Below are 22073 nucleotides of genomic sequence, written 5' to 3'. Positions count from 1 at the left end.
TTCTTGACTGTTACTTTCTCTCTACACGACACTTCCTTCCCACACCATAACAGCTTCAGTTGAGATAGAACTGAAAGGTTCCAGCTAATTGTATTATATCCTATGAATGTTTTTCTTCTTTTTCATTTTTGACTACCTACACCGACCTGTTTAAAAATAAGCAGCCATGACACCTTTTATGCAAATAACTTGATGAGTGTATATAAATATATGTGTGTATGTGTATATTCACATACATCCACGTATATTGATCTACACTGCAGATGTATCCTGTATTGGTGTTTTTTCACATAGAAAAAATAAAATGCTTTTTTCTAGGCCCATATTTTGCTTGACTGTGGGGAAGACAATGTCTGCAAACCCAAGTTGGAAGTTTCTGTAGATAGGTAAGTGTTACTCCAAACAATAAAGAGCCTAACAAGAAATTTAAATGGAAGAACACACTCTTCTATCCAAATATAGAATATCCTATTCTATATTTTAACATGAACTAGTTATGTTGAAGGATAATTCACGATTTTCTTTAATAGTAAAACTATCAGTATTGAACTTTAAAAAGATATGCACTGTTTTCACTACTTGCCTTGGTTGACAGATCTATTTCCATTCAGCATGAGAAGTGTTACAAGGTAGCAGTATATCTTCTTAAAGATATATTTCATTGTAAATACCCTGTTAACTAAAGGATTCTGATTATTAGTAAAAAAAATTATTATTACGTTTCTAAATGTTTTATTTTATTTTGGGGGCACCTGGGTGGCTCAGTAGGTTAAGCATCTGACTTCAACTCAGGTCATGATCTCTCAGTTCATACTGACAGCTCAGAGCCTGGAGCCTGTTTCAGATTCTGTATCTCCTTCCCTCTCTCTGCCCCTCCCCCACTTGCACTCTGTGTATCTCTCTCAAAAGTAAACAAACATTAAAAAAACGTTTTATTTTATTTTTGAGAGAGAGAAAGAAAGAGAGTGAGAGTGTGAGCAGGGGAGGGGTAGAGAGAGAGGAGGACAGAGGATCTGAGGAGGCTCTGCACTGACAGCAGTGAGCCCAATTGATGCGGGGTTCGAACTCACGAACCGTGAGATCTATCTGAGCCGAAGTCAGATGCTCAACTAACTGAGCCACCCAGATGCCCCTCTGATTAGTATTTTAAATGATATGTACATTTTATTTTTTTATTATTATATTTTAATTTTTTAATGTTTATTTTTGAGAGAGACAGAGTGCAAGTGGGAGAGGGGCAGAGAGAGAGGGAGACACGGAATCTGAAGCAGCTCCAGGCCCTGAGCCATCAGCACAGAGCCTGATGCGGGGCTCAAACTCATAAGCTATGAGATCATGACCTGAGCAGAAGTCGGATGGCCAACTGAATGAACCACCCAGGCACCCCAATGATATATAAATTTTATTTTTTTTAATTTTTTTTTAATGTTTATTTATTTTTGAGACAGAGAGAGACAGAGCATGAACGGGGGAGGGTCAGAGAGAGGGAGACACAGAATCTGAAACAGGCTCCAGGCTCTGAGCTGTCAGCACAGAGCCCGACACGGGGCTCGAACTCACGGACCGCGAGATCGCGACCTGAGCCGAAGTCGGACGTTTAACCGACTGAGCCACCCAGGCGCCCCAGAATTTTAAAGAATATTGTGAGAATCATGACAGTGATTAATTCGGCTTTATTTATTTATTTATTTATTAAGTTTATTTATTTTGAGAGAGTGTGTGTGAGTGAGCTGAGGAGGGGCAGAGAGAGAGGAAGAGAATCCCAGACAGGCTTTGTGCTGTCACCTCAGGCCCAACACAGGGTTCAACCTCATGAACCGTGAGATCATGACCTGGGTGGAGATCAAGAATTGGATGCTTAGCTGACTGAGCCATCCAAGTGGCCCTTATTCAGCTTTTAAGGAAAAAAAATCAGGGAATTAAAAAGTACTACAAAGAGATACAAAGTTACCTCAGTAATAGATATGACTGGTAGCAATATGCTAGTGACATTAATGCTTTCTTTTACTGAGAGAAGCATTGGATTTGCACCCAATGTGCTATTTCCAGTTTCCTATTGAGCTGTGAAAGAGTCTTAAAATATCTTGAGACACTGTTGAACATGTCAGTGCTGTCTTGTGTTTCTCTTGTTTCTTGGAACAATCATATTCTCCCCGTGCAGTCTTTTTTCATTGTCTATATTTGTATTAACTTGTAGTGATCAAAAGAAGATCTATATTGGAGACGACAATCCTCTGACATTGATTGTTAAGGCTCAGAATCAAGGAGAAGGTGCCTATGAAGCTGAGCTCATCGTTTCCATCCCACCCCAGGCTGATTTCATCGGGGTTGTCCGTAATAGTGAAGTAAGCAAACTGCCTCTTTAAAAATCAAAATGCACTCATAGGTCTCATTAACATTAATAAGTTACTCTCCTATTTAGTGTAGTATGAGCTTAGCCATTCTACTTAAGGCTACATTGCTAGGCAATAGAGTGCCTGTCTTACATAATTCCTTTCAAGCCCAGTACTTTGCATAAGGCACTGATAGGACATTTTTAGAATTGCTAGCGAAAGGCCTGAAACAAGGTCAGATAGATAAAGTATCTAAGACTGTTCATCAAATAATTTGCTAGGGGTAATAAGGTTATGTATCTAAATCCTCTAGGGATCCTTCAGAAACATCTTTACATGCATCTGTGGCAATTGTACACAATACCCACCCCCCATTTGCTCAAATGGATATATTTTTGAAACAAGAAACTTAACTATCCAATTGTATGATGTCATCTAGGAACTCCATAGTCTATGGCTTCTGCCTTTTTTGTTGTTTGTTTTGGTCACTAATTTATAATCTTTCCAATCTTTTTTTTTTTTTTTCTTTGACCTATCAAAGGCCTTAGCTAGACTTTCCTGTGCATTTAAAACAGAAAACCAAACCCGCCAGGTGGTATGTGACCTTGGAAACCCAATGAAGGCTGGAACTCAAGTAAGATGATTTAGCTAAATGGATTTTATTTTTCTTTAAAGAAAATAGCAAAATGGGTTTGTTCATAGTACATTTTTAATAAATATTTCAGAATAATATCTTTAAACTGGTTTTGATTTAGAATGTAATGATTAGCAGAGTTTTGTCAGGTTTTGAGCAAGATAATAAAATAATGGATTGTGCTGCTACACTGTAGTCAGTAAGCCGTGTTTACAGTGCCTTCAGTTTGCTAAATGGATGAGAACATGGGTTAATAACTAAGGACTCAAATTGTAACTCTGGTGTTTTAACCTAACGGATCTTTAATTTTTTTTTTTTTTTTAATGTTTATTTATTTTTGAGACCATGCAAGAGACAGAGTGCAAGCAACGGAGGGGCAGACAGAGGGAGACACAAAATCTGAAGCAGGCTCCAGGCTCTGAGCTGTCAGCCCAGAGCCCGATGCGGGGCTCAAACTCATGAACTGTCAGATCATGACTTGAGCTGAAGTCGGATGCTTAACCGACTGAGCCACTCAGGCGCCCCCATAACCTAACGAATCTTTAGAACTACTCTGACAAATACTAAGACTGTCATTATTACGTGAGATAGAATTATCTCATGAATTTGGAAGCCTATATCTTTGAACTGAATAGAATCAAAGAAGCCCTTAGTGTTGGATCAGGCTCCCCTTGAGGTGGTAGAGAAGGGAGCCCAGGAGCTTGAAAAGATGCGCTCAATGGGTCGCTTCCCAAATGCTGTAAAAAGTAAACAAAAATGTGTCTTGTAGAATTCTTAGTATCAAAGGAAAATGGGAATGTATTTCATGTTACTTTTTCAATAGGATTTACTTTAATAGCACGAAGACTTTGGTAATTTGAAGAGCTCTGATAATATGGGGCTACATATTCCATATTTATCCTTAAACAACATCTAACAGGAGAGATGTTGTATAAGGGTACAGACTTGCATCTAGTGGTAAGTAAGTCTTAGAGATCTAATGCACAGCATAGTGAATATAAACAATATTGTATAAACAATGCTGGGTGGCTCAGTCAGTTAAGTATCCAACTTTGGGTCAGGTCTTGATCTTGCAGGTTCATGAGTTCGAGCCCCGCATGGGGCTCTCTGCTGTCAGTGCAGAGCTTGCTTCCAGTCCTCTGTCTCCCTCTCTCTGTCCCTCCCCAACTCGTGCACTCACTCTCTTTCTCAAAAATAAATAAACATTAAAAAAAAAAAAACCAAAAAAACCCAATATTGTATTATAATCATCAACCTTGCTAAGAGACTAGATCCTTATAACCATAAAATAGGAATGGGAATTATGGGACATGGAGAGATGCTAACTATAGCTACAGTGGCAATCATATTACAGTTTATAAATGTATCAAGTCAACATGTTGTACACCTTACACTTACACAATGTTATATGTCAAATATATTTTAATAAAAGTTCCACATTTCTTTAAGAATATTTAACATTAAAAGTCATTATTATTTCTAAATATATGGTCTCTTAGGGAAGACGCCTCGAACAAAGTACCCTGAGTTGCATTTTTCCACATGTATATAATGATGTTTAACAAGTGAAATGCTTTTTATTTTTCTTTGCTTATTTTTCTATGTTTATTTCTGTGCTTTCTGTGTTTATTTTTCTATGTTCTCACTCTCTCTGGCCTTCTCACTCACAGCTCATGCAGTGTGGATAAGTTCAGGTTATTTCAGGTGGCCAGCATCAGGCTTTGTAAAGTGAAAGGCAGCTTGATGGAAGTCCCCCAGTCTTGTTTTTATGTATGATAAATGATTCCCTAAGAAGTCTGCTTTCTCTTACCTTATTAGCTCCGTTGTTTTCTTTAAGGTAACAGCTTCCCCCCTGCGAAACTTAGGATAATTGTTGCAATGGAGTTGTGAGAGAGGTGGGGAAATTCTGGGTCCGGCCCCGCCCCTCATGCCTTTGGTGGCCAGCGTTTCTTGCTCTTTAAAACCCATTCACTTCTTGCTTCCTGATCCATTACAAGTTCAGTTGTTAACTTCCTGTCACCAAGTCAGTGTATTTTCATTGAATCAACAGATATTTACTTTGGCATTTTTATGAAGTTAATATCAGGTATTATGAGGAGATAGAATTATGTTAGTAATTGTTTAATAGGCTCCTTTGTGGATTGGCCCATGTATATGAAATAAAAGGTTTAATAGAAGATCAGATTTAATTATCTTTGTTAGAGTACTTTCAGTTTTATTATAAGCTCAGAAAAACCCTATTTTAGAAAAACTCGTTGATTTGGACATTGGAATTTAAATTTCACTGATGAGACATTGTTTTGATTAACGTTACTATCCCTTCCTCCCCCTCCAGCTCCTAGCTGGTCTTCGTTTCAATGTACACCAGCAATCAGAGATGGATACTTCCGTGAAATTTGATTTACAAATCCAAAGGTATGAAAACAACTTGTTTTCAGTTCATATTAACTATTGAGGAAATATTCTTTGTCATAAATATGTTATGTAAGATATTCTAAATGTTATGGAATAAAACTGGCTAAAATTCCAGTACTTGACTATACCATTTTTTAAATAAATATTCCTATCACAACAATAATTTTGTTAGTTTTGAGCTTGTGAAACAGAAGTAAAAGAAGTAAAATTTGATCATCTTTTTGGAATTAAATGCTAATGAAAATTATTTTTGTACGTTTTTTTCTTTCTTACTTTTAATATGTTCATTTTTAGTTTCACTGCATTTGCCCCTGTACGTCTTAGATGAAAATTATGCTCAGTTCAGGCCTAAATATATCTATATTTTTTTCTTTTTCAGCTCCAATCTCTTTGACAAAGTAAGCCCAGTTGTATCTTACAAGGTTGACCTCGCTGTCTTAGCTGCTGTTGAGATAAGAGGGTCAGTATGATTACCAAGTTGAGTGTCATATTTTTACGAGATTTAAACTGCCTTAAATTTTTTTTTATGTTTATTTATTTTTTGAGAGAGAGAGAGAGAGAGAGAGAGAGACAGAGCACAGCAGGGGAGGGGCAGAGAGAGTGAGAGACACAGAATCTGAAGAAGGCTCCCGGCTCTGAGCTCTCAGCACAGAGCCCTATGCGGGGCTCAAACCCCCAAACTGTGGGATCATGACCTGAGCTGAAGTCAGACACTTAAGCGACTTAGCCACCCAGGTGCCCCTAAACTGCTTTAAAATGCAGTTACTTTTAAAAAGCAACTAATAGGCCCAGTAACTTCTTTTGGGGAGTAGCACTCATATTTCATGATACTTTTACTAGAGCTGGAGCTTCTGTAGAAAGAAGGACCTAGCTGTATTATTCCAAAGCTCCAAATATTTACTTGGTAACCCTCTGGAAATAAATCAGACATGGCAATAGCAGGCGCAAAATAAGTGTATTGAACTTGCATGCAGATTGACTTATCAATACACCTGTTAACATTAGATTCAATACAGAGAAGTTTATGTGTAGGTGGATGTGTGTGTTCACATACATACAGCTTTTTCTTCCTTTTAAATATATATATTTTGTTGATTCTGATTTTATTCACGTGGATACAGGGTACTTTTGAAAATGAACTGACCATATCATTTTGGTATTCATGGTAGGTTTTCTTTGGTCATTGTTTAGAGTCTCAAGTCCCGATCATATCTTTCTTCCAATTCCAAACTGGGAGCATAAGGAGAACCCAGAGACTGAAGAAGATGTTGGGCCAGTTGTTCAGCACATCTATGAGGTTTGCGGTTGTTGACTTTAACTGATACCTGGTGGAGAGCCTTTAAAGAGAAGAACAGATAGGCTACTTGTTAAAACAAAACAAAACAAAACAAGTTTGTTTACTGTTTATGTAAACTCTGCATAGTTTAAGGATGTACCAGAGATTTATTTGAATTTGTTCCCTATTCAGAAGTTCCTCTTTTTAAGACAAGTAGCTTCAAGTGATTAAAGAATGCACTTCATACAAATTGTTGTCCAAAACCAATTATTTTCTACTTGAATAACAGCCGTTAGGTCATTGCTGAGTATTTGCATATGGACAGTTTGCAGCTCTACCTAAAAATTGAAAGTGCCTGTAGCAGATCATCAAGATTTTCTATGCCATCTTTCATCAAAAACTTTTCCATACGTTCCTCTTTTGTTTATATTTTCATTCTGACACATACTGCACTACACTAGAGGTAAATGTTGAGTTTGATCTCCTTTGCCTCGTAATGATCATGTTGTAATGTCAGAATAACTGGAAACTCTGCCGTTATTCAAATCCTATCACTAATGATTCCTAAGGTTGATGTAGGAGGGGGATTATGGAATTGATTTTTGCTCAAAGTATTTACATTTTCTTTTCCCCATTAGCTGAGAAACAATGGTCCAAGTTCATTCAGCAAGGCAATGCTAAATCTTCAGTGGCCTTACAAATATAACAATAACACTCTGTTATACATCCTTCAATACGATATTGATGGACCTATGAACTGTACTTCAGATATGGAGATCAACCCTTTGAGAATTAAGGTAATGTGCTTAATAGCAACTCTTTATTATGATGATATTTAAAGCTTTCCTTTCTAAATCTGTGAAAGAAATGCATGAAATAAAACAACCATTTTAATACACACACCTACTCCACAGAAATAATTTACCTCATAACCAGTATACTAAGGATTAAATTGTTTATTTGTATAATGAGAAAGGATTGATTCATTCCTCTGTGAAGTCCTAATGAGTCATCTATTTATGTAGTGACCTAATTTGACTGTGGTTCCATTGCACTGTGGTTTATCCACATACAATATTGTGTCAGGGGTGTTTTGTTGTTGAAATTTTTGTCTTTGGAGAAAGATCTAACATTTTAATTACCCTGGCTCTTTTCTTAACTAGAAAACAGAACAAAAAAATATATACTCATGATTGACACTTATCACAGATATGTACCATGACATTTCAGGCTGTTTCCATGTGTCTTATCAGTTTCCCCTCTAGCTGTGCAAGGGAGAAAATCACTGCTCGGTGGAGATAACGTTTTCCCACATATTAGGGAATCTCTGGTCTTTATTCTTTGTGCTTACTTTCCACCATATATTAAGTGGTGAATTTGTCATGCCACATTTTTAGTCATCATGTTTTAATCACATGTAGCAGTTTATGCCAAAATGTCAGTGCAGAATGTTTTCCAATATTATGTACCACCAGTTTCTCTGTAACCCTAGATCTCAAGTTCACAAACTGAAAAGAATGACACAATTGCTGGGCAAGGTGACCGGAACCATCTCATCACTAAGCGGGATCTCACCCTCAGTGAAGGAGATGTTCACACTTTGGTAAGCGCCATTTCAACAACAAGCACTTTAAACATTTAAAAATATGTGATTATAGAACTGATGCCAAAGAACATTTCAAAAATAACAACAGCTGTGCTTGGAAGAACTACATATATTTTTATACTATTCACTCCTCTTACTTTCCATGTTCCTATTCAAATTAACACCAGAGTTTCTTCAAATGATCTATCTTTATAAATTGCTAATAAAAATATTTCATGTTCCAGCTTATTTTTCTGGCTTACTCCTTTAACTGACCTCCTTCTTGACCTCATCCTGATCTTGGAGGCTTTCATGCAATATTGGAAGAAGAACCCAGGAGGCATCAACAAAAATATATTACAAGAATAATTAGCGCTATGATTAACTTTTGTTGAGTCAGCCAGTATAATGACTATAAGGTTATAAAGGGCTAATCATTTAAATTTTTGAAGTTTAACAGATCTTCAAACCATCCACTAGCAGAGAACCTTGTATAGTGTTTATGTTCAATAGCGAACACCAGTTACTTTTACATCAGCAAATTCCATAGTTCTTCTTAGTTCTCATCCGCCTCAACTGTTCAGTGGCTTTTGGCATAATTTATCACTTCCTCCTTTGTGGAACACTCCTCATTCTCTTCTAGGACTCTGCTCTCTTAGTACTTCACCTACATCAACTGGCTACTTCCTAATCTCTGTTTCCAGACCTTTACCTCTGTAGAGTATTCCAGGGCTTACACCTCAGATTTCTTGTCTGCTCTGCATGTATTCATTGATTAGATCTGTGCTGTCTAATATTATAGACATCAGCCACATTTTACTCTACTTTGGGACGTAGAGATATGTCCATTACTGCTCATTTCTATCATCGTAGGAAGTTCGAATCAGATAGTGCTATACGAGAGATGTTATTCACTCTTGTGGCTATGAATACTATCTCTGGATGACTTTGATTTACATTTCAAAGCTGATCCTATGCATTGAACTCCAAGCTCCATTATCTAACTGCCTACTGGAATTTCTCTTAAATAGTTAGTAAGAATCTTAAACTTAATTCTAAGAATGTTTTCCCAACTCTACTCTTTCTACAGTGTGTCAACTCCCTTCTTTGTCCCAAACCTGGACACCTTGACTCCTCTTTTTCTCTCAAACCTCACATCCTGGGTATCAGCAAATTCTTTCAGTATCTGTTATCAAAAGACCCTGAATTTGGTCCTTTCTCAGCAACTTTACCTCTGCCACAGCCTCACCTAGGCCACCTTTGTGTCTCACATGGACTGTTGCCAAACCTCTAGCTGGACTCCATATTTCTGCCTTTTCCCCCACTACAGTTAGCCACACAGGAGCCATAGTGATCCTTTTAAATGGAGATCAGGTCATGTTACTCCAGTGCCTTCCCAGCTAAGTCAGAGAGGAAGCCTGAGCATGCAAAGCCTTTAGGCCCAACAAAATGTAGGCCCTTCTGCCTTGCTATTTGCATTTCCTCTCCTAATTCTCTACCTCCTGTTTTTGCTACCTTGCTTTTCATTGAATAGACATCCCCAAGCATGTTTCTACATCCAAGCTTTGAAAATTGTTCTCCCATCTTCCTGGAATGCTCCTTGTCCAGATTTCCCTGTGGCTTATTTCCCCATCTCCTTCTATGTCTTTAAATGTCAGATTATGACAGGACTTCCCTGACCAACCCATGTGAAATAGAAATTACTTTTAACCCCCACCCTACTTTTGATCCTGTGTGTTCTATCCTCCTACAGAACGACATTAAAAAACTTTATGATAAAACTTACATAAAAGTCACCATTTTAACCATTTTAAAGTATGCAACAGAGTGATTTTTGGTATACTCACAACATTGTGCAACCACCACCATTATCTAATTCCAGAATATTTTCATCACTTTCAGAAAGAAATACTGTACCCATTATACAGTCACTACGTATTCTTCCCTGCTATCAGTCTCTGGAAACCACTAATCTGCTTTGTGTGTCTAAAGATTTGTCTGTTCTGGACAGTCATAAAATATGTGGCCTTGGTGTCTGGCTTCTTTGACTCAGCATAATGTTTTTAAGGTTCGCCATGGTACAGCATGCAGTAATACTTCAGTCATTTTTTATGCCTGAATAATACTCCGTTCTATGGGTATAGGGCATTTTGTTTGTTTCCTCATTAGTTGATGAACATTTAGATTATTTCTACCTTTTGTTTATTTTGAATAGTGCCATTGTGCACATTCTTGTACACATTTTTGTGTGAACATATATTTTTAGTTCTCTTGGGAGTAAATCTAGAGATGCCATTACTGGGTCATACGGGGACTCTGTTTAACTTTTCAGAAACTACCAAACTTTTCCAAAGTCGTTGTGCCATTTTACATTCCCAACCAGCAACATATGAATTTTTCAACTTCTCCATGTTTGCCATCACTTACTATTGCCTTAATTTTTTTTTTTTTTTTTTTTTTTTTTATTTATGGTCATCCTTGTCAATGTGAAGTGGTATCTCATCGTGGTTTTATTTGTACTTCCCAATAATCACTAATGATGTCAAGCATCTTTTCTGTTGTATATCTTCTTTCGAGAGATGTCTATTCAAATCCTTTGCCCATTTTTAAATTGGGTTGTTTGCCTTTGTTGTTAGGTCATGAAGAGTTCGTTATGTATTCAGGATACTTCCCTTTTCAGAGCTGTTATTGCACATATTTTCTCGTTCTGTTAGTTGTCTTTTCACTTTCTTGATAGTATCCCTGTGATGTGAAAAGTATTCAAATTTGAAGAAGTTCAGATTTGTCAAGTCTTTCTTCTTTTATTACCTGTACTTTTGCTGTCACAGTCAAGAAACCATTGCCAAACCTGACATCCTGAAAATTTACACCTAAGTTTTTTGGTTTTCTAAATTTTATACTCTCGACTCTTAATATTGGTCTGTATACATATTCTTATGCCGGTACCAAATTGTTTATTATAGCTCTTCAGTAAGTTTTGAAATTGGAAGTGTGAGCCCTCCAACAGTTTCTTCTTTTTGAAGATTGTTTTAGCTATGTAGGGTCCTCTATAATTTCATATGAATTTTAAGATCAGTTTGATGATTTCTACAGAAAAGGTAGTTGGAATTTTGATAGCAATTTTATTGGATCTGTATCAATATAGGAGTATTGCCATGTTAATAATATTAAGTCTCTCAGTTCTTGGACATGAGATATCTTTCCATTTAGTTAAATGTTTAATTTCTTTCAAAATACTTTGTACTTGTAAGTGTTTAAGTGTTGCACTTTCCTGGTTAAATTACTTTTGTGTATTCTATTCTTTCGGGGTGGTCTTTTGAATAAAATTGTTCTCTTCATTTCATTTTAAGATTTTTCATTACTGGTATATAGAAATGCAACTTAATTGTCAATCTTGTATTCTGTTCTTTTTCTGTACTTGTTTATTAGCTATAATCATTTTATTGTCGATTCTTTAGTGTTTTCTGTATACAAGATCCTGTCATCTTGAAAAGAGAGAGGTTTACTTCTTTTTTTCCAATTTGGATGCCTTTTATTTGATTGTTTTCTTGCTTAATTATACTGGCTAGAACCTTCTGAACAACTTTCATAAAAGTGTCAATGAGTGGGCATTGTTGTCTTATTTGTCACCTTAAGGGGAAAGCATTTGTTCTTTCCCCATTAAGTGTGATGTGAGTTACAGGCTTTTCACGGATGTCCTTCCTCAGATCAAAGAAGCTATTCCTTGTCATAGACTGCAAGTTCACTTGCTGGGTAGCGTTGTGACTATGCGTGTGACATGTCTAATGCAATTTGACCAGCACATGGAAGGTGGTGAATATTTGCTATCTTTGACTGCCTGCCTTCAAGTTACTGATAAAAACACTGAATGTAGCAGAAACGTGGAATAGCTGCTCAAGATTCATTCCGTTTCTTTTTCTTTTCTACAGGTGTATTGTTAATCTGATTTTCATGTCTTACTAAAATGATCATGCTCTGGGTTTACCTAAAGGATGTTGAATACTAGCCATAAAAAATATATATTTTAATAATATTGTAGGTCTTATCCTTTTATACCACATTGCACTAAAACCAACCCCTGTATTTGTTTGTTTGTTTGTGTTTGTTTGTTTGTTATTTATTTTTGAGAAGGAGGGAGAGAGCGAGAAGGAGCAGGGGAGGAACAGACAGAGAGGGAGAGGGAGAATCCCAAGCAGGCTCCATGCTGTCAGCGCAGAAACCGATGCAGGGCTTAGACTCACAAACCATGAGATCATGACCTGAGCTGAAATCAAGAGTTGGTCGCTTAACTGACGAAGCCACCCAGGTGTCCTGTAAACCAACCCCTTTAGCAAAAGCATTCATAGACTCCACTATTAGCCTATGCATTTTAAACATTTTTCTTATAATGCAAAAGAATCTGGATTATCTCTTTGGCTTTCACATAAAACAACTAAAATGTCCAATTTTCATATGCTGAAGAAATGATAGGCATTTTTTTATAAGTAAAGAATTTGTTTTGGCAGGGCTGTGGAATTGCTGAGTGCTTGAAGATTGTCTGCCAGGTTGGACGACTAGACAGAGGAAAGAGTGCAATCCTGTATGTAAAGTCCCTGCTGTGGACTGAGACCTTTATGAATGTAAGTGGACAGATGCAGCATTCAGCCAGTTTATCCATTTTCTCAAAGACATGAAAAAGGCCTCCCATCTAGGAAATCATTTCATTGTTATTTCCATACAGAAAGAAAACCAGAATCATTCATACTCTCTGAAGTCATCTGCTTCTTTTAATGTCATTGAGTTTCCTTATAAGAACCTTCCAATTGAGGATATCTTCAACTCCACATTAGTAAGTCATCGATTTGGGGAAATGCAATTAAGTGCACCCAGTCCAATGCCATAGATATTTTTTATTTTATTTTAAATATTGGCACCTTCACTGTTTTGGTGATTTAAAAGTTGGTTGATAGGTCTATAACCTAGTTAAATATTATTTTACTCCCTCACCCCAGAACATTAAAGGTTGACCTTTTACTTTAGCATCTTGTCCTGTGTAAGAGATTCTTACCTTATACAAATCTCATGGGTGGAAATTTGGGGAATTTTTCCCCACAAAGTTAGAAAGTCGGAAATTAACTATAATAGGTGAAGGCTAAAGATTATAAAGATCTTTAATTTAAGGATTAAAAATGGGACTAATATATCAAAGATGGATTTAACTATTTAAAAATCACTTTATCACTTCTGAAGTTAACCTGTTGTTGGGAATTTTATGTGTGTATGTGCATGCTACTGATACCAAATATGTAATCAATCACAAATTATCATATACAACAAAAGAAAATAATGTGAGTATCATTAAAACAAAATGTAGTAGGCATTTAGACATTTGTTGAATGATTCGGTGAATTATTTTTAAAACTCAAAACCTCTTTGCCCCCACCAGGTTACCACTAACGTCACGTGGGGCATTCAGCCCGCACCCATGCCCGTGCCTGTGTGGGTGATCATTTTAGCAGTGTTAGCAGGATTGCTGTTGCTGGCTGTTTTGGTGTTTGTAATGTACCGGGTAAGTAATGGACTTAGGAAGAGCAGGAGCGGGGAGAAGCAGAAGAAAAGGGCAAGCGAGAAGGGAAAGAAGGAAGAATAGAGAAGGAACTTTAATGATACATAAGGAGCACCGCATATCTTTTTTTTTTTTTTTCAATATATGAAATTTATTGTCAAATTGGTTTCCATGCAACACCCAGTGCTCATCCCAAAAGGTGCCCTCCTCAATACCCATCACCCACCCTCCCCACCCTCCCACCCCCCATCAACCCTCAGTTTGTTCTCAGTTTTTAAGAGTCTCTTGTGCTTTGGCTCTCTCCCACTCTAACCTCTTTTTTTTTTTTTCCCTTCCCCTCCCCCATGGGTTTCTGTTAAGTTTCTCAGGATCCACATAAGAGTGAAAACATATGGTATCTGTCTTTCTCTGTATGGCTTATTTCCCTTAGCATCACACTCTCCAGTTCCATCCACGTTGCTACAAAGGGCCATATTTCATTCTTTCTCATTGCCATGTAGTACTCCATTGTGTATATAAACCACAATTTCTTTATCCATTCATCAGTTGATGGGACATTTAGGCTCTTTCCATAATTTGGCTATTGTTGAGAGGAGCACCGCATATCTTAAGGAAGTTGTACGACGTGCCATTTAAGTTTTCTTGGTGATAATATAGTCACTCAGAATACTTGTAATATTCTTCACTGATGTGGCAGTAATGTTAGTTTTTCCTCAATTGACAGATGGGCTTTTTTAAACGTGTCCGGCCACCTCAGGAAGAGCAAGAAAGGGAACAGCTTCAACCTCATGAAAATGGTGAAGGAAACTCAGAAACTTAACTGTGATTTTTAAGTTATGCTACATCCTGACCCATGAGAATTACCACCTTCATCATAGGTTTCAGTTTCCTTCACAAGGAATAAAATTCCAAGACTGTACTGCTGATGGTGCCTGTTGGTATTAACCACAAAACAAGAGCAATATTTGTCAACCTTTTTCTAATAATTAAGTTCAGACATACATTTAATGCACATCCACTGACTTGTGTTTTTTAGGTATTTAAATAATAAAATTTCAAGTGATAGTTCTTCTTCTGTGTACATAAGACAGGTAGTGCCTGAGTTACCACTTTATACAAAATAGTACCTCCTACAATTACTGTTTCTGATTTTGTATGTTGGGTTTTGTTTGTTGTTGTTTTTGTTGTTTCAAAGCAATCCATATTTGGACCTTCGGATCCACATCTTTTGTGCAGGAACTTAATGTTAATATACATTACACTACAGTTGAGTTTTTAAGCTTCTAACTTTATAACTGCATGAACTTGGATTTTAAAATATTAAACCTACATGATAAACTTTAATAAAAAAAAAGCAGATCCATCAAAATTCTTTCCTGGAATAGCAAAAGTGTAGTATTTTAATATGACAGTTGGGTAGATGCTATTACATTTTTATTTTTGTTTTATTCCACAGTCCATTTCAGTACATTTGAATTTGTTGAAGTTTAGGTTCTATTTCAGATCCTTTAAGCCAATCTGTACTAAAAAGTTTATAATCAAAAATGCCTCTTTTGTGTAATAGTTTAATTGTCCCTGATCTTATGATGCTTAAAGCCATATGCAGTTGGGAATCCTTTCCAAAGTACATGTGTTCCAATGTATATGCCTGGATATTTACAATACAACAACAAAAGAAAGCATTTAAATTATAAGATTCTGTTTGTAGTTCTCTGGTAGAGTTACTTATTAATGGTACGCTTTTAGAGCAAGAATTTTTAGTTGGGATTAATTTATTTTCTTCCTATATATGTATTTTTCCTTATATTTCCCAAACTGTTACTAAGAATAGGTTGAGATTAATGAGGGATTTTTACAGTTTGCAGGAACCTGCATCTAAACTCCCAACCCCGTGAGAAATGTTTGGAGTTGAAATTCTTAAAGTAGCTTACTAGTTTGCTTTTAGCAACAGCATGATTCTACTCCTGTGGATACTACCTTATGTAAGCAAGGTATCACGGGTAAAAGCAGTCTCCGCTATTGAAATGACTTCTAAAAGTTACTTTTATAAGCAATTCAAATTATTGGGAGCCTTTTAAAACTTTTGTAGTTTTATTAACATAAATTACTTTTCTAGGAATTTTTATATAAAAGCTGCACAGGTGGCATGTTATAGTTTTATATGCCTCTAGGGTGATGATTTCTTCTAGAGGAATGTGTGATTTATTCACAGTTCCTCAAGGTCTGGGAATGACTCTTAATTTTACCTATTTTTGTGCAATTACATCATGTTGTGCTTTAGAAATTGTGAGTTTAATAAGTTTTTAACTGCTGTCTTCATTAGGCAATGATAAATATTTCCCTTAAATAATTGAATATTTTTCTATGCTTTAAATATAATTGAGGTTTACTTTGCCCTATCTTGTGTTCAATTCCCTACACAAGTGGCTAAGCCAGAATATATTCATAAAACAGAGGTACGTGAGTTATATATGTTAGAACATGACAAGACCCTGTATTTAGCTTTAATGAATTTCAAAATTAATAGGTTTTGTAGTATAGATTTCATTAGTAGCTTAAAAGGTCATAGTCATATTCAGTAAGTATTTTTATTGCCAGTAAGTCTAAAGTTTTTTAAGAAAAAAAATATTTTTATCCTAGGGTCTGCCACCAGGCACTAAGTTGGTCTGTGACAACTTTCACTTTACCTGTTTTCCCACCTTATAATAGTCATCCTTGAAAGTATATGTTGGATAGGAATTCACTCTTAAAAAAAAAAAATGTTACTGTTTACTTTTGCACATTCTGTTCCTTTTATGGCCTCTTTCTCAAGGTATAATCTTGTATGGGAGCTTGAAGGATGTTGTTGTTGGAAGTATGATGTTTTAAATTCCCTTTATGAATTGTAGTTTTAAGCAATAGTATTTTAAAAAATGAAAATGTATATCTTTACAAACATATGGTAGAAGTATAATTTGGAAGCTTACTCTTCGAGGAAAATGTTTGGGAAAATGTTGGGATTCTTTTTACCCTAAAGCAGCATGTGAATGTATTTGGTTAAAGTGTCAAACAATAGTTCTATGAAAGCTGTTTTAATTTGCAAACATTTTAAATACTGCTATGTTTGTGATTTCCATCTTGAGTGTAAATTTTTTATAATCTGATCAGTTTTTTAAAACATGAGTGAGGTAGAGGATATTTAAAGCATTTCATATTGGTGAGAAATATTGATACTGTTGTTGATTTCTTATTTAGGCATTTATTTTAGAACTGATACTTTGAGAAACATTTTGCGTGGGGGACATTCTTTCCTTTTTTCTTTTCCCCTTTCCTTTTTTCCCCTTTCCCTTTCTCTTGTGCTGAATCATTATGGTAATAATTCTGATACATTTCTTAATAATTCTGAAGTGTAAAACAATTAAAACATTAGTGCCACAATTTTACCTGTGTTATGAAACTACTACTTCATAGTAAATTCTCATCAATACTTCATATAAAGAGAAAATTAAAGTGTTAGGAAAAGAGACTATACTTATTATAATGGCTTCCTTAAGAGAACTGTGGACGATTTTTGATGGTTAATGATGACCCTAAGAGAGATGTAAGTGGCAAAAGTACAGTATGTAATTCCTCAGCTGCTTTTTATAAAGCAAATGATCTGTAAGTTGATAGATTTCTGTGTTGCAGAGTGTAACACCAAGCTTGAAGAAGAATAAGTCATTCTTGGAATATGTGTGTAGGACCATTGCCGATCTTAATGCCACTTTGTAAGTGCTCTTAGGTAGTGTGTATATGGGGTAGTTTGGTAAATTAAAAAATGTAAAATTCAGAAATTGAATAAAGGATCAAAATTGGCCAATGAAATAACTTAATGCTCTGGTTTTTGGAGAGTATCCCTTTTAACTTGTTGGTAGGCTAGGTTGAACAATGAACCTATCGACATGTAGCATGCGTATATGCATATATTTCATTGTAATTTCTGATTGATAATGAACTTCTTGGGAGAGGTACCAAGTCCTGGATTTTTGAATTATTGATCTCAAGTGCAATATAACAATGTAACCAAACCTAGATAATTTCAGAGTCATTGTTAATTTAGTGAACCTAATCTAAATAGAGACTTAGTAATTTTTTGATTAGTGGGAAGGAGTGATTCTGCTATGGATATACAAATGAAGTTATTTACCCCTAAAAGGTACATTCTACATTTTATTTCAAGCTGGGCATGAACTATTCCCTACTAGTTTTGAAATTCTTTGAAATATCTCAAAGTAACTTGGAAGCTATGTATATCAAATTAACTTGCTATCTAATAACATAGAATGTAATTTTCTTTGTTAAGCTTCTCTTATGATCACCCACATTGGGTGAGACATAAAATGAGCGTCTTCTAAAATTTGTCATTTGCTGACTTGACTTGAGTTAGTGAAAACTGGTACAGTGTTCTGCTTAGTTTCCAATGTGTAACTTGTGTCTGTTCAATAAACTTGAGCATATGGTGCCACTTTTGTGTATGGACTTTATATTTTCCTTCTGTGATGTTTTGTTTTTTAATCACATAAGCCAGTAATAATGCACTAAAAAGATGACGTCAAAGAGGTACATCTCTAAAAGTCTGAATTCTATAAGAGTGCTGTTTATTTGAAGAAAAGTAACACAAAAGAGCAAAAGGAACTGAATGTTAAAAGACACCTATTACAGATCACAGAATCATAGACCTTGAACATTTAAAATGGCTTTCAAATTCCAATAATGGCAGGGTGGCTTTTATCAGATAACAATGGTAAACGATGAACAAAGGAAAAAGGAAAAAAAAAAACTTTTTGAAAACACTGAAGTTACCAAATGCTGGCAGAAAGTGAAGGGGATTTGACTTTTAAAGTGGGGAACCACCTTTTTCCTGGAAGTTACTTTCTGTTGTGTGGGTAGAATGCAAGCAGAAAAGGGCCCTCTCATTTCCTGCTCAATTATGGTATTGCCATCATGGCTAAAAGGTGCAGGGGGAAATCCAGGAAAAGAAGGAGCCACGCTTCAAATCCTTTTCCGACCCTGATTCTGACCCTGCTCTAGTGAAACTCCAAGGAGCCCAAAAGGAAACAACAAACAAAAGGTTGAAAGAGCTACACAGTTATTTTAGCTCTGTCTGCTGTAGGAGAAACAAGATTGGAGTTCATGTCTTACCCAGTGACAGGAGCTTTGAAACACCCGTTCTTTCCATTGAAAACTCCTATGCCTTAGGAATAAATACTACATCCCAAGTTTGATTAATTGGCCCTAGGAGGAAGAGCAAAGCCAATGGCCGACCCTAACAAAGCATAAAAATCAAGCTTCCACAAATCTGAGGTGACTCATTTGTGAGTTATTTGCTTATTTAGGCAGTTTCTTTGAGAGGAAGATAACCTATAAAGACTGCCATGTCTTATCTGCAATGTCACATGTGTGAGTAAATGAGAAGAAAGGAAAATGTACCCATGGTTTGAAGGAAAAAAAATGGGTCGGTAGAAAGAGACCCACAAACAGTTTAGCAGACATGACTAAATAACTATAAAAAATATGTTAAAGACTCTAGAAAAACGTGAAAGTTTATGGGCATTTCAAAATAGATTTGGAAATTAACAAGAGAGATTCAAGTGGAAATCTTAGGACTAAAAAATGCAATATCTGAAATCAGAAATTCAGGGGGATTTTTTAATCAGGGGGATTAAAAGTGGACAAAAGAGAAGAAAGACTCCTTGAATTTGGAGATGAATAGGATTCATCTAAACTGAAGCACTGCAGGTGGACAGTGGGTGGGAGGAGGGATTATAAAATAAATAGCCTTCCTGATCCATGAGTCAATCTAGGCATGAAAGAAAAGGAGTCAGGAGAGCAAATGGGGTAGACTAACTTGAAACCAAAAAGCTGCTAAATTTGATGAAATGTAGCAACCTACAGTCTGGAAGCTCAATGAACCCCAAACAGTACAATCACAAAAAAAACACTATGTGCATCATGGTCAAACAGCTAAAAATCACAAGCTGGAGTGGGTTTACCTCACCCTTTCGTACTGTTAACGATGCCCAGAGTTGATTTCATGTCCAAATTTTTACTGGCAGGATTGGGGCTACAGTTTATATATTCAAACTCCTAGTTCCCTATGCTTTCTGCTATGCCACAATGCCTAGATTACTAGTCACCACTTATAAATAGATTTGTTACTATCTAGTGAATAGGCTGAGATGCCTGCACATTAGTTGGTGCGACACCAATACTTTTCCAAGTAATATTTTTATTCACTTTCTCAACTTTCTGAATTGCCTAGAGAGTTATATGGTTAGATTTCCTTTTGCACCCTGCTTCACTTCCCTTATCAGCCCTATTTCCTGAAAAGTAACAAATATATATTGGTGTTGTTTTAATAAAAGGAGCATTTAGATTTTGGACTTGAGCTTTACTCAGTAATTTACCTTCATGTTACTAAAAAAACAAAACAAAACCCTAATTTCTTTCAAAGTTCTGTTCCAGTTCTCAGAAATTAGGGTATCAAAATGGAATCTTTAGGGATTACTTTTTAGCCAATTTTGTAGTTAGAATATTAATTAGTTACTACAAAGTTATTCATAAAAAGTACTAAATGCTGTATATAATTATTAGTACTTAATTTGGAGAATTATGGTCTCCACCTGGGTAATAGAAATTATTCTTGATCTTGTGTAGGATACGTGTTAAATTTCCCATGAGAGATAAAAAGTTGATGGTTTATAAATTTTCTCATCTTTGAGAAGTGCAAAGTTGTTTTTGAGATTAAAAGTGACACAAACACCTTCAAAATTCAGAGAGATTATCACCTAATTAGAAGACAAGTAAATGAGTTTGAACTTCTCAGTGTACTTTAGTGAGGGAACGAAAGGGAAGAGTTTATTAAAGAATATGCAAATTTCCTACTTTGTAGTAATACCAATTTTGGCTTTGACTTTTTGATTTTGACTTTACCCCTGAACCAAAGCCAAGCATTTCACCACAAAGTGGTGTTAAATTACTAGCAAAAAATGAACTTTTTTCTCAATCATCTCACAGGTACTCAGTGACTCCTAGGAACAGACATGACATAGCAGTAACTAAATTCACCTTATTCCCATTGGACAGTCCTAGTCTCTCGAGAGAACCGTAAAGCAGCTGCATGCAGTATAGCAGTGGTTCAATAACAGACCTGTGAATCTGGTTTGCACACCATGGGAGAGACGGTCTCTTCTTCTCACCTCTAATTTTCCAAATCTAGTTCTTCACCCTACCCACTCCGTATCCTCTCATAGGTCTATGCAATCTTGGTCATTGGATGAACATCAATCCTTTATCATGCCCTAGACAATAAATTAGCTTTAAATTACTGTGAAGCCCTTCTGCCATGAAGGATAATATATACACAGCATCCAAGGATTAGGCCACGGACATCTTTCGTGGGTGGTGGGGAGGAGTGCTGCATTATGTGTACAACAGTCCACCTCTGGCCTCAAAGATTTACTTCAGTCTCACATGCAAAATACATTAAACCCATCTCAAAGTCACCCAAAGCCAAACTGGCACAGCAGCAACTCAAAGTCCCCAATCCCTCCTTAATCTCATTAGCCTGAATGTCCGGAATCTTGTCATCTAAATCATCTAAATTAGGTATGAATGAGGCTTGAGTTATGGTCCATCCTGGGATACAATTTCTCCCTATGTGTGGGCCTGTGAAACTAAGGAAATAAAGTTATCTGTTCCCAACATATCATGGTGGAACAAGCATCTAACAGAGATATTTTGGTTCAAAAAAGAAAAAAAGTAGAAGGAAAAACAAGAAGTCACTGGTCCCAAGCAACTTAAAAATCCAGCTGGGAAACTCCATTTGGTTTCAAAGTCTGTGAATAATTCTCTGTGGCTCATGGCCCCAACACCCTGAGTGGTCCTTACCGTCCCCTGCCCCACCCTCCAACCACCACCATGAAATGTAGCACATGTTTGCAGCTGAGTACTGTATTGTTATCAGCCTATTTCTTCTGGGAACACTTTGTGGGCCCCATATGTTTTTTCACTCTGAACTTCAGCCCTTTTAGACAAATCTGGCAGTGCTTCTGCTGATGTAAAATTTTCAAGAACCTTGTGGATCTCCTGTGTACATCAAGAAGACTCACTCCATCATACCAGATGCTACTCTACATATCTTCGCTGAATGATCCTATCTCTATTTTTGGCTACTTTTGAGATGTTTGAGGGGATCAATGAGTCACATGCTTAATCTCTTCAAAGAAAACTTTCTGAGATACTAGCAGAAGTTTGCACAATCTCTG

At 36.3% G+C, this 22073-nt stretch overlaps 1 protein-coding gene across 1 annotated transcript in view; it reads left to right on the top strand.

Annotated features, from left to right (window-relative positions):
• The window catches only part of ITGAV (integrin subunit alpha V), a 91306-nt gene extending 73035 nt beyond the window's left edge, over positions 1-18271 (top strand). Inside the window, exons 19-30 of the mRNA XM_019461605.2 lie at positions 319-386; positions 2198-2345; positions 2875-2967; positions 5303-5382; positions 5762-5842; positions 6574-6679; positions 7297-7455; positions 8151-8261; positions 12749-12862; positions 12964-13071; positions 13669-13791; positions 14513-18271. Of these exons, the coding sequence (XP_019317150.1) occupies positions 319-386; positions 2198-2345; positions 2875-2967; positions 5303-5382; positions 5762-5842; positions 6574-6679; positions 7297-7455; positions 8151-8261; positions 12749-12862; positions 12964-13071; positions 13669-13791; positions 14513-14608 (1287 nt within the window). The 3' untranslated portion in view covers positions 14609-18271. The remainder of the gene's footprint in view (positions 1-318; positions 387-2197; positions 2346-2874; positions 2968-5302; positions 5383-5761; positions 5843-6573; positions 6680-7296; positions 7456-8150; positions 8262-12748; positions 12863-12963; positions 13072-13668; positions 13792-14512) is intronic.
• Positions 18272-22073: the final 3802 nt, after the last annotated feature.

Source organism: Panthera pardus, unplaced genomic scaffold (genome assembly GCF_024362965.1).
Source record: "Panthera pardus isolate Hobbes unplaced genomic scaffold, ASM2436296v1 HiC_scaffold_10, whole genome shotgun sequence".
NCBI classification, from domain to species: Eukaryota; Metazoa; Chordata; class Mammalia; order Carnivora; family Felidae; genus Panthera; species Panthera pardus.
The sequence above is the reverse complement of the archived record's forward strand: the minus strand, read 5'-3'. Positions and strand labels throughout refer to the sequence as shown.